Below are 13,294 nucleotides of genomic sequence, written 5' to 3' on the forward strand. Positions count from 1 at the left end.
CAATACAATGGAATATTATTCAGTCATTAAAAAGAGGGAAATCCTGCCATTTGCGACAACATGGATGAAACTCGAGGGCATCATGTTAAGTGAAGTAAGTCAGACAGAGAAAGACAAAAACTGTATGATTCCACTGATATATGGAATCTAAAAACACTGAACTCATAGACACAGAGAGTAGAATGGTGGTTACCAGGGGCTGGGGGGGTGGGAGAAATGGGTAGATGTTGATCAAAGGGTACAAACTTTCAGATATAAGATAAATAAGTTCCAAGGATCTAATGTATAGCATGGTGATATAGTTAACAATAGTGTATTGTATACTTGACAATGCTACAATAGTAGAACTTTTATGTTCTCACCATAACAACAACAACAACGAAATGGTAATTATGTGAGGTAAAGGATGTATTAACTGACCTTGTTGTGGTAAACATTTCACTCTATATACGTGTATCAACTCATCACATTGTACACAGAGTTATATGTAAATTATACCTCAATCACTTTGAGGAAAAGAGATATGCCCACTTTAAGGCTTTTTATTCATTCTACCCAATTGTCCCCCAAAAAGTTAAAATTAATTTTTACTTCACTCACTCAATATGAGTTTTTATTTCATGGAATCCTTCCTGCCCACAATAGATAATTTCATCTTTCTAATGCTTTGCCAATTTGATATTTATAGGTAAACAGACTTATTTTATTTGTGTTTTGTTTTGTTTGTTTGGTTTTCGGGGGTGGCCTCATCATGGCATGTGGGATCTTATTTCCCCGACCAGGGATTGAACCCGTGCCCCCTGCAGTAGAAGCACGGAGTCCTAACCACTGGACTGCCAGGGAATTCCCATAATCTTATTTAATTTATACCCCTTACTAGGAGTTGTACATTTTTTCATGTGCTTATAGGTCTATTCTATCTCACCTAAACCCAATAGCCCAATCTTGCAGCCTTCTTCCGCTGCACCCATCCACCTTACCAACCTCACTTCTCATGACTTCCCACCAATCTATAGCCTACACACTAGCCAAGCTCATCTGATTGCACTCTTCATACATATGACTAGCTAACATGTGATAATCACCTGCTACGTGTTAGGCAATACACAGTGCTTTGCAAGTATTAACTCATTTAAATCTCATAACAACCTTATAAGGAAGGTATTATTATTATACACATTTTAAAATGTGTATAAATAAGTAAGCCATAAATAAATTAATTAACATTCCCTAGGCCACACAGCCTGAATCTTGAATCTTGGAGGATCCAAAATTCAAAGCCAGAGAGTTGGCTCAAGAGCCCATAACAGGCTGAAAATCCTCCCTTCTAAAATGGTAGCATGGGGCTTCCCTGGTGGCGCAGTGGTTGGGGGTCCGCCTGCTAATGCAGGTGACATGGGTTCGTGCCCCAGTCCAGGAAGATCCCATATGCCGCGGAGCGGCTGGGCCCGTGAGCCATGGCCACTGAGCCTGAGCGTCCGGAGCCTGTGCTCCGCAACGGGAGAGGCCACAACAGTGAGAGGCCCGCGTACTGCCAAAAAAAAAAAAAAAAAAGGTAGCATGACAAGCCTTCCTTTAAAATTTAATTCCACCAATGAGAAAATTGTTCAAATTTTAAGTATAGAGTCGGGGTTTTAAGTTTGAAAATAAAAGGCAAGCCAGAATTTCCGCATCCGGCTAAGAAAGTATAATAGGGACTGAATTCCATTGTTTCAACTGAAACAACTAAACAAATAGACAAAATATACAAAACAACAGTTCTCAAGACACTGGCGACCAGGCAATGCAGGATAGTGATTCCTGGGAAATGGGAAACAAATGAGGTGAGTCCTTCTGTTAGTTGCTCCAGCTTACTTCCCGGACAAAGTTTCCAGGCCAACGCACAGGGAGGGGGAGCCCAGGAGGAGTGCAGTAGTGCCCCAGAGCTGAGGAGACAAAGCTGAGAGTCCTGGAGGGCAAGGTGGCTAGAGGCCAGAGGCCAGAATATCAGAAGGAGAATGCTGCACAAAGAGAGGACTCCGGAGAGCTGCACTGGGCCCCCCCTAAGTATTCAGCTGAGTTTAGATCAGTGCATGTGTGGGAGGATAATATCCTAGATTGAAGACAGAACTACTTGAAAGGATTAGAAAGAGGAATCCTTGAAACTCACACAAGGCCAGGAAAGGTGCCTGTTCCTACCAGCCAGAGTGAAAGATCTCATAGTTCCTAGGCCGTCGTATAGAGTACACAGAAGACCTAACCTCAGTAGCTGTGGATAGGGGGAGGGAATCAACTTTAGACTAAATACTGTCCTTGTTCCACCTAACAAAGCTTAAATGCAAGACCTGAAAGGGTTAAACTGCTTCCAAGAAGCTTAAATGTGTTCTATAACAAAATTTAAGAATATATATAGGAATACAAAAATATCCAGCACCCAATTAAAAATTACCAGGCATGCAAAGAAGTAGGACATTAAGGCCCATAATGAGGAAAAATATCAATCAACTGAACCTGACCCAGAAATGACACATATGATAGAATTAACACACAAAAGTAGTTATTATGACTGCATCCCATATTTCAAGAAGCTAGAAGAAAGACTGGGCATATTAAGTATAGGTATACAAGGAATTTTAAAAAGAATGTAACTGAACTTCTTGCAAAAAAAACTACGTTTGAGATGAAAAATACACTGTATATGATTAACAGTAAATAAGACATAGCAGAAAGAAAGATTAATGAATTTGTAGAATAGCACTAGAAACCATCGAAAATGAAACATGAAAAGAAAAAAGACAGAGTATCAGTGATCTGTGAGACATCTCAGTGGCCTAACATACACAGTCTCCAAAGGAGAAGAAAGAGATGGGGAACAGACAAAAATATCTGAAGAAATAATTAATCAATAGATTTCCAAAGTTACCTAAAACCATAACCCACATATCTAAGAAGCTCAATGAACCCCAAGCACAAGAAAGTAGAAAATAATTACACCAAGCACATCACCTACACCAGCAACAAGAAATGTTAAAGGAAGTGTTTCAGACAGAAAGAATGATACCAGATAAAATTTCAATTTACACAAAGGAATGAAGAGCACCAGAAATTGTCACTATGTAGATAAATACAAAAACTTCCATTTTTATTATTTAAATAAGTTTAAAAGACAATTCACTGTTTTACAACATATTACAGGATTTACAACACATGTAGAAGTAAAGTGTATGTATGCTAACAATAGCATAAAACCTGGGAGATTATTATATGTGAGGTGGTATAATATCATTTGAAGTTAGTCAACAATAAAAATTAAGAATTATACTATAATAGCACAACAAAAAGTTATAGTTAATAAGCCAGTAAGAGAGATAAAAAGAAATCATAAATATACACCTGTACATCGTAAGGAACTAGAAAACAAAGAGCAAACTAAACCCAAAGCTAGCGAAAGGAAAGAAAAAACAAGAGTGGCGATAAATAAAACAGAATTTGAAAAAATAGACAAAGTCAATGAAACTGTCTTAGTCAATTTGGGCTCCTATAAAAATTACCATAGACTAGCTTAAACAACAACAACAAAAAATTTTTTTAAGGAATTCCTTTCTTTTTATTATTTATTTATTTATTTTTGGCTGTGTTGGGTCTTTGTTTCTGTGCAAGGGTTTTCTCTAGTTGCGGCAAGCGGGGGCCACTCTTCATTGTGGTGCGCGGGCCTCTCACTATCGCGGCCTCTCTTGTTGTGGAGCACAGGCTCAGTAGGCTCAGTAGTTGTGGCTCACGGGCTTAGTTGCTCCGCAGCATGTGGGATCTTCCCGGACCGGGGCTCGAACCCGTGTCCCCTGCATTGGCAGGCAGATTCTCAACCACTGCACCACCAGGGAAGCCCAACAACAAAAATTTATTTCTAACAATTCCAGAGGCAAGAAATCCAAAATCAGGGTACCAGTATAGTCAGGTTCTGTGAGAGATCTCAAATCAATGATCTCAACTTCAACTGTAAGAAACTAGAAAAAGAAGAGCAAATGAAATCCAAAGTAAGCAGAAGAAAGGAAACAATAAAGATCAGAGCAGAAATCAATAAAACAAAAACAATAGGGAAAAAAATCAATGAAACCGAAAAGCTGGTTATTTGAGAAGACTAATAAAATTTATACACCTGTACTCAGATTGGCTGGGAAAAAGAAGTTACAAATATCAGGAATAAGAAAGTAGACATCACGGGCTTCCCTGGTGGCGCAGTGGTTGAGAGTCCGCCTGCCGATGCAGGGGACGCGGGTTCGTGACCCAGTCCGGGAGGATCCCACATGCCACGGAGCGGCTGGGCCTGTGAGCCATGGCCGCAGAGCCTGCGCATCCGGAGCCTGTGCTCCTCAACGGGAGAGGCCACAACAGTGAGAGGCCCAAGTACCGCAAAAAAAAAAAAAAGAAAGTAGACATCACTACAGATTTTATACATCTTAAAAAGATAATATAGGAATATTATTAACAACTTTATGCCCATATATTCAAAAACTTAGATGAAATGAATAAGTTCTTTACAAAACTGAGTCTATTAAAGCTCAATCAAAAAAAATAGACAATCCAGATGGCCTTATACATATTAAAAAGACTGAAGCTGTAACTTACAACATTCCCACAAAGAAAATTCCAGGCCCAGATGGCTTCATTGGGGTAGTCTATGAAACGTTTAAAGAAGAAATAATGTCAATTCCACATAAACTGTTCCAGAAAATTGAAGAGAAGGGAACTCTTCCCAGTTTATTCCATGAAGTCATCATTACTCAAAACCAGACAAAACATTACAAGGAAATAAAGCTACAGTCTAATATCTTTCATGAATATAGATGTAATAATTCTTAAAATTTTAGCAAATCAAATCAAAGAATGTATAAAATCATAACCAGGTGGAGTCTATCCCAGAAATTCAAGGTTGGTTCAACACTGAAAACTCACCATATCAACAGAATACAGAAGAAAAACCATATGATCATCTCAGTCAATGCAGAAAAAGAATTTGATATAATACATGTATTTTTTTTTTTTTTTTTTTTGCGGTATGCGGGCCTCTCACTGTTGTGGCCTCTCCCGCTGCGGAGCACAGGCTCCGGACGCGCAGGCTCAGCGGCCATGGCTCACGGGCCCAGCCGCTCCGCGGCATGTGGGATCTTCCCGGACGGGGGCACGAACCGGTGTTTCCTGCATCAGCAGGCGGATTCTCAACCACTGCGTCACCAGGGAAGCCCGAACATGTATTCTTGATAAAAACTCTCAGCACACTAGGAATACAAGGGAATATTGCATGATACTACTACACCAGCGGTGCTACACTAGGAATACAAGGGAACGTCCACAACCTGATAGCAGAGCATCTATGAAAAACCTACAGATAACATCATATATACTGGTGAAAAAAACAATGCTTTCCTCCTAAGATCAGAAACAAGACAGGGGGCTTCCCTGGTGGTGCAGTGGTTAAGAATCTGCCTGCCAATGCAGGGGACACAGGTTCAATCCCTGGTCCAGGAAGATCCCACATGCCGCAGAGCAACTAAGTCCGTGCACCACAACCACTGAGCCTGCACTCTAGAGTCCGCGAGCCACAACTACTGAAGCCTGCGTGCCACAACTACGGAAGCCTGTGCGCCCAGAGCCCATGCTCCGCAACAAGAGAAGCCACAGCAATGAGAAGCCCGTGCACCGCAACGAAGAGCAGCCCCTGTTCACCACAACTAGAGAAAGCCCGCGCGCAGCAACGAAGACCCAACACAGCCATAAATAAATAAATAAGAAACAAGACAGGGATGCCTGCTCTTACTAGTGAGGTCAACATCACACTGGAGGGTTTAGCTAGCACAGTAAGACATGAAAAAGAAATAAAAGGAATGCATATAGGAAAGGAAGGAGTAAAATTGTCCTTATTCTCAGACAACATGATCATCTACATAGAAAATCTGATAAAACCTACAAAATATCTACTAGAACTAATAAGTAAGATTGCAGGATATAGGATCAATACACAAAAATAACTGTGTTTCTATGAACTTACAATAAGCAATCAAAAATTGAAATTCAAAAAATGCCATATAGCAATAAATTGATATATTCAACAACATAGATGAATCTGAAAATAATTGTGCGGAGTAAAAGAAGCCATATCTAAAGGAACACATACTCTATGATTTCATTTATATAAACTTCTAGAAAATGCAAACTAATCTTTAGGGAAAAAAGCAGATCAGCGATCGCCCAGGGACTAGGATGGGAGTGGGGGGGGGGGTCCAGTTGGAAGCAGTAGGAGGGAAGAATTAGAAAGGAGCAAGACTAAGCTTTGAGATAATAAATATGTTCATTATCTTGATTTGTGGTGGTTGTTTCATGTGTGTCAAAACTTATCAAATTGTACATTTTAAATATGTGTAATTTATCGTATGTCAAAATTTTTAAAGGACATTTTTCAGTTTTTAAAGCAGGCTTTGGGCAGGTTTTGTTTTTTGCTTTTTGTTTTTTTAATCTTCCCCTTGGTAGCTCACCTTTTTTGTATCTCGCATTTGATCCTGGGTACTTTTTCCTATTGGGAGGAAAAAAATAACACACCCAACTTCCGAAATATTAACCTTCAATCTAAAACTGGTTTTCTTTCACACATTTCCCTTTACAACTTACCTTGGCACCTTCCCTGTTATTCAATTCGTCTCAGCTACTAGGGGTGTTGATGGGAGAGAGCTGGTTTCTAAGGTAACAACAGACAGGAAGTTACCACGCCTGGGAGGCTGGAGTGCACACCTGAGAGATGACACCACAGACAACGCAGACCTCCCCTCAGTGGGAATTAAGGTGAGAAGTCCCTTCTCCACTGAATGCCTTGAGATCCTCAAAAGTGATGAGGGAGCAAATTTCTGGGGGTGATATCTCAAGGGACACTGAGAAGGGAGATGAAGACGTGAGAGCACTAAGATAAAATTTGCTGTTCACTGCATCATGGGAAAAATGACTCTCTGGAGGGCTGAGGAGTTAAACCACTGACCTCTACTACCAGCTCCACCCTCCCCAGTTTCTCCTCAATAAGCCCTGCACCTCTTCTTTCTGATAAGCTTTTGTCTGTGCGTTGTTCTTTGTTTTGGTTTGGTTTTGGTTTTTTGGGTTTGTTTTTTTTTTCACCAGTGCCTGTAACATACAGCCAGTACAGTTGACAGTTAAGCATAGACTCTGGGGCCAAACTGCCTGTGTCCCCAGCTCTGTGACCCTGAGCAAGCTACTTTAGCTCTCTGAGCCTCTGTTTCCCATCTGAAAATGAGGATAATAACCACCTCAAAAGGTTGCTGAGACGATCTAGTGGTTAATACTCATAGTTTGTTTAGAACAGTATTTACATAGTAAGTACTATGTATGTTTTGGGTATTATTATTTGATATTTCTTCATATTAAAATTTTATTGGGAACTCAACAGGTTGAATGATCAGAATGTTCTGAGTGACAATGAAATGATATCTGTAATAGAGGTTTAATATTGGTTATTCTGGCTACCCAGAAGTACTCTAGAGAAATCTAAATCAGCTAAAACATAAACCATAACATTTTCTCACCCTTAGGACTAAACAATATCTTAATTAAGCAAGTCTCTCCGCATCATTTTTCCAACTCATAAAGGTTGAAGAGGGATAAAGGTCTTCAATAAACAGTAGCACTGTCCCTCCATTGGTGATTTTATTTGCTAGGCCTGTCTCCTAACAGCATCCCAGAAGGAGAATGACTGAAACCTGGAGTCTATCTTTCTAGACTTAATTCCTGGTTTGGGCTGAGGCTGTCTCTGCATGAAAAAGTTGCTTCTCTAGAACTCACACTGGGAACCATTCAAGTTTCTCCATCACAGCTCTCCCTCAGCTATGCAATTAAGTATTAAGTTTCTAGACTCCGTCTCAACACACACACACACACACACACACACACACACACACACAAAGTTTTTTCCTTTGCTTCTCTCACCTAAAAATGAGGAGGTATGAACTCAAGCCTAAATGTATCAAACTAATGGGATTTCATGCAAATTACCTAAAACTTCTCTGTGCCATAGTTTCCTTAAGTGTAAATAAATTTAACCTAACAGCTAATGAACATAACAATGAATGCCCTACCTATCCCACAGGATGTTGGGCAGAGAGGGTTCATTTATTAATAGAGCTCTTGGAAAAAAGGTAAAAGGACTCTGTCGATTCAAGATATCACTTCTTAACGTTTATCCTGATTTTCCTGCCCAACAATCTGTAGTTTACAGAGCCCATGCTTGACCTTACTTAATCCTTACAACCTGCAAACAGCAGGTCACAAAGCTAGAAAGGAATACAGCCCCAAACAATCTCTGTTCTTTGGATTCGTAGTCTAGTGCTCTTTTCATTAACCAACAGCTGCTTCCAGATTCCTACAACCTAGTCTGTCTTGGGTACAATCTAATATATTTTTTTCCCTGAACTGAGACTGCAGTTCACTTAAATGACCAGCAAACTTCAGGGAACTCTATCCTGCTAAGGCCACCCCCCCATCCCCACAGTCTTCAAAGTGGAGTATACAAAGAGATACACTGCTCTGCAAGAGGAAAATACTTAAGTGCATTCACAATAGTATTTAACAATAGTAAAAATAACTACTTAAGCTCTATATTAATATTTATTATTATTTATCTTTAATATACGGTCTGACGCCTGACCTAGCACTCTCACCGGGTCACTACTTCAGAGGTCATCTGTCACGTGCAGTATGTGAGATGTTTCCAGGAACCCGCAGTAATGCTACACACAGTTCAGACATTCAGTTTCTTTATAATGTATGCCATCCACTGGATGAAAATAAGCCTCTTAATTGCTACAAACTTTACAATTTTTAGTAAAGACAGGGAAAATGACCATGAAAATTCTTGTTTTGCTGAGATTCATTGGTTATCTCCTGGGAGAGGCCTAAAAAGAGATATAGAACAAAGCAGGGATACACATTTTTATTTTACAAAGTTCTATCAAAAATGGCTGGCAAGAGTATACTATCTAGCACTTATTTTCAAAAACAAAAAACAACAAAAATCCACTTAATCTGTCCCTTCAAGGTGAAGGTGACAGTCTATTAATTAGTGGGAAAGTTACTGCTTTTCTCAAGAAACTCATGCTTATTGAGAAAGCATTTGGAAAATGCCTGGCTGAAATGGTTCCAAAACTGTTACTTTAAAATTTATTTTTGGGTGGCACTGCGTGGCTTGCAGGATCCTAGTTCCCTGACCAGGGATCAAACCCGCACCCCCTGCATTGGAAGCTGGGAGTCTTAACCACTGGACTGCCAGGGAAGTCCCTGTTATTTTTTTAATCATCAAAAACAGTGTATTTCACCTGTAAAACTTTTGTCTGCACACTTGAAAACTAAGAAACAAAAATTTTAAATCTGTTAAAAAAATCTAAACGACACTTCCAAGGGGGTTTGGACCCATTTGTTAAAAATATAAAATGTAAAACCTTCCAGTCACTCAAGAAGGACTGATTGACTTAAGCTGTAGATTTACTAGTTGAATTTCAATTAAAAGCCTTTGCCTCGTGGTGAATGGGATGGGAAGATGAGTTATCATAATTTAATAAATGCAATCAAGAAGGCACTCCTTCTGCTTGACTCTACCTCTTTGACAAGCATCTTTTCCAGTCATGACAGCCATTAACTTCCACTAAAAAGTACGATTTTAAAATGCACTTCACCTTTATTTTAATCTTTTAATATTTCTACTCTAGAGCAAGATTTATAACGTATGTAATAAAATACATGTAAATAATTGTTTAAAAATATTACATAGATTAAGAAAGCATGATAAGAAAAATGTTTGGTGACCACTGGTCTATCACCATAGAACAAGTGTCCACATTTGGGAACATCATTTTTGCAGGTAGTATAGGAAGGGAATAAGCAACAAAGTCAGTAGAAATTTGAACTGTGGTGCCTCAGATTCCGGGCAGACCACCTGTCTTTGGGGATTCTGGCCTAGGGGTTGGTGGAGATGAAGTGAAGTCCTTTCTTTTATTTACCAACTTGTACCTGGTATAATTCAGAGGAAGGTTCTAGTTCATTCTGGGTCCTCAGCGGATGCTTGTTAGTTTCTTTTTCCTCTTGCTGTTTGCAAATTCATCACTTCTAACACTGCTGGGGTCACTCAGATCCCGCTTTACTGCTTATGGATGTGTGTGGGTAAATACACATATACGTGTATCTTCCCCCAGAACAATCAAGGTGGTGTGGAAGGGAGAGAACATATGCAAACACACCACCTCCGCAAGGTATTTTACAATAGCATTTACCCAGGCAAGAAGACAAAGTTCACTCCCCAGTCCTAATGAAAAAATTTCCTTTTTGTCTTAATTATTTTTAACCGTAACGCTTGGGACCTTCTGACTAATGTCATGCTACTTGGAAAGATTTAGAAACCGTGATTCTTTGAGAGGGGGTTATGAAAATAGAACTGTCCTTGAAAGGATTTTCCATCGAGTTCAAAAACACTTTACCCAGCCTGGTATTAAGATGCCCAAACAACCGGAGCGGGAAGAGCAGAAGGGTCTCTTCCCGCAGTGTCGGTGGGTGTTAGAAGTGAGGAGGACCACCGAAACGGGAGGAAAAGGTTAAAAGAGCTCCTGGCATCCAGGCAGGGGGCCGCGACAAATTTTTGAAAAATAAGATGAGAAAAGAGGTGGAGGTAGTGTGAGCAGAGGCGGTGGGAGAGCAGGCGTTAACGATGGTGAACGCAAAAACCAGTCCACGTGGGGAGGGGGCCTAGGAGCGCCGGGCACCGCAGCAGGGTGGGAAGAGGGGGAAGAAACAAAGGTCAGGTCTTGAGCTCAGGGCAGTAAAAGGGGGAAAAGCACCCAAGGGAAAGCAGCGAGAAGGCGGCCGGGGTGGTGACGGCGGCGGAGGCGGTGCCGTGTGACTCGCGGGGTCCGGGCCGGGGTCGCCGGCGAGCCAGGCCGGGAAAAGCCAGGGATCCGGCTAAGCTCGGGATCGGCTAGGCCGCACCGAGGGGCAGGGCCAGCGACTGTGGGGCCGCGGAGGGGACCCGCCGAGAACCGGCGGCGAGGGGTCGCGTCGGGGTAGAGCGCACACGGAGACCTAGAGAGGTGCCGGGGGGCGGGAGCCGCGGCCTCAACACTCAGGGAAGGGAAGGGCGGTCGGCTTCCCGCCCCCGCCCCTAGCCGCGGCGTGAGGGGAAAGGCCGGCGGGCAGCGCTGGGAGGAGGAGCCTGCGGCCCCGCCCCCGCCGGAGCGAGGGAAGGAGAAAGGCTCGCGGGGAAGGAGGAGGGAGGGCAGAGCGGGGAGGGGGCGGCCGGCCGGGCCTGCGCCCGAGCGAGCGGCGAGCCGGGGGGGAAGGGGCCCGGAAGGAGGCGAGCGCGGCCGCGACGCCGGGAGCCGGACGCCTGCCCGTGCCGGCCTGCCGCCGCCGCCGCCTTCCCTGCCTGCGCCCGAGCCCGGAGTCCCGCGGCCGTCGAGACCGGAGCGCGGCGGTCGGGCGTGGGGCGAGCGGGCGAGCGGGGCCGGGAGCCGGAGGCCGCCCGCGGTCCTGCGCCAGGCGCGGTGGGCTTCTGCCTGCGAGATTAGGCGAGGGGCGGAAAGGGAGGAAAAAGAGAGGCCGAGCGAGAGAAGCCAGGCGATCGGATTGTCCGGGAGGCTGGTGTGGAGGAATATCCCACCTCGAACTCAAATCCACAATAATAATCTAAACTATTAATAATAAGGGAGCAGTTTTTCTGGCCAGGCGAGAGGGAGAACAGGGGGAACGGGAAGAAGCGAAATCTCCGTTTCATGGAGGCTGAGGCGAGAGAAAATTTCGGATCCTGGATGTGGAGGAGCAAAACAGAACTAACTCAGGAAATTGTCTTTCAGAAAAAGGCCGAACCTAGGCTGGGAGTCAGGCTGGGGTAGGTGGAGAAACCTGCAAGTTTAAAGGAAAAAGAAAAGGAGAGAATATTTTCAGAGATTTTTCTCTGGTTTGTGGTATTGCTACCATTTTAAAGGTAAAAAGCATTGCATTTCAGGTGTTCTTTGATTTTTTTTTTTTTTTTGGTGCGATTGGCTCATTTAAGAATTTCAAAACCTTTCATATAAAAGCTTTTTTTTAAGGAAATTCATAATTTTGGTTCCCAGGGTTGCACTGGACTTGGAAGGAGTGCTGTTGTGTACATACTAGTGTATGGTTTTATTTATTTTTTTACTGTGCAAATCAGCTGGAAGATTTTTTCCAGGTGTCAATTTGGATTTTTTTTTTTTTTTTTTTTTTTTTTGGTCCCTCAGTATATTTGTTGTCGTTTTAAGCATTGGAGACCAGAGCATTATTTTTTCCCCCTTTGGAGCTTGAGGCTGTCTTGCCAACAGAAGGACAGCTAGGAAAACTAGATTAAAGGGATGGTTTTTATCTATATTTTGCAGTTAAGATTGATATTTTGAAGGCACATTCTTTCTGTGATTTTTTTTTTTTTTTTTAAGCCCATAGCGCTAACCTTGAAGAGATTTGTGGTTGGGTTTTTGGTTTCTAAGAAGGTCATAGTTTTTTCTCTTCTTCTTTCGGGTTTTTTCTGGTTTTTTTTTTTTAAGGGGGGGGGAGGGGAAAAGGGGGCTAAGAAAGGAGACCATGTTAACTGGTAGAAGTAGAATGGAGCTTCAGTTACCAGGGTCCTGAGAGCTGGAAGAAAAAGGATTCTGTCTTCAAGTTGGGAGGCCATCCTCTCACCTTTCTTAAAAATTGCAAGCGATTCAGTCCTGATCAAGACATCAAAACTACAGGATTCTGGAACTGTGGAGACACTGAGAAACCATGAGTGTAAGGTTACCCCAGAGTATAGACAGGTAAGTTTGCTAATAATGTGGTTTTTCAACACTTACTTAAGGAAGGACTGGGAGGGAAAGTGTTGCATTTTGATAAAGGGTTTCAAAAGAAGGGTCTCTGTTGGGCTGTGGGAATTGGTGGGGTCTCTGGGAGCTCTCCGGGCATGTGTGTTTATGTTCCCTCTGTGTGTGTCCATGTTCAAAACATATCTCCTGATTCAGTGTTTTTTAAGTATGAACAGTAGGCAGTGACGCCAGAAGTGGGGAAAGAGGGGGAAATGCTTTCCAGCCGCCTTTGACTTTTGCCAGGCCAGAGGCTGAATTTGAGTCCCTAACTTGCCAGCCTAAGGGTGGGAGGCGGGCACAGGCCTGGTCACGTGAGACCCCAAGGGTGATTGGGACCGGCTTTAGGTGTCGGAGCTGCTGGGGGAAGGGCCCTGGCAGGGGCGTGGGCCTCCACCGGCTGGTTGTTGTGGAATGGTGGG

General features: G+C 42.7%; 1 protein-coding gene across 10 annotated transcripts in view; it reads left to right on the top strand.

The window, feature by feature from the left end:
* The first annotated feature begins 11,265 nt into the window (after positions 1-11,265).
* ARHGEF11 (Rho guanine nucleotide exchange factor 11) overlaps positions 11,266-13,294 on the top strand; it is a 112,607-nt gene continuing 110,578 nt past the window's right edge. For 9 of the 10 annotated variants that reach the window (XM_049694290.1, XM_049694300.1, XM_049694292.1 and 6 more), the window contains exon 1: positions 11,266-12,830. In XM_049694290.1, the coding sequence (XP_049550247.1) occupies positions 12,799-12,830 (32 nt within the window). In that variant the 5' untranslated portion in view covers positions 11,266-12,798. The remainder of the gene's footprint in view (positions 12,831-13,294) is intronic. The other variant, XM_049694328.1, reaches the window with a different exon arrangement.

Source organism: Orcinus orca, chromosome 1, assembly GCF_937001465.1.
Source record: "Orcinus orca chromosome 1, mOrcOrc1.1, whole genome shotgun sequence".
In the NCBI taxonomy this organism is placed as follows: domain Eukaryota; kingdom Metazoa; phylum Chordata; class Mammalia; order Artiodactyla; family Delphinidae; genus Orcinus; species Orcinus orca.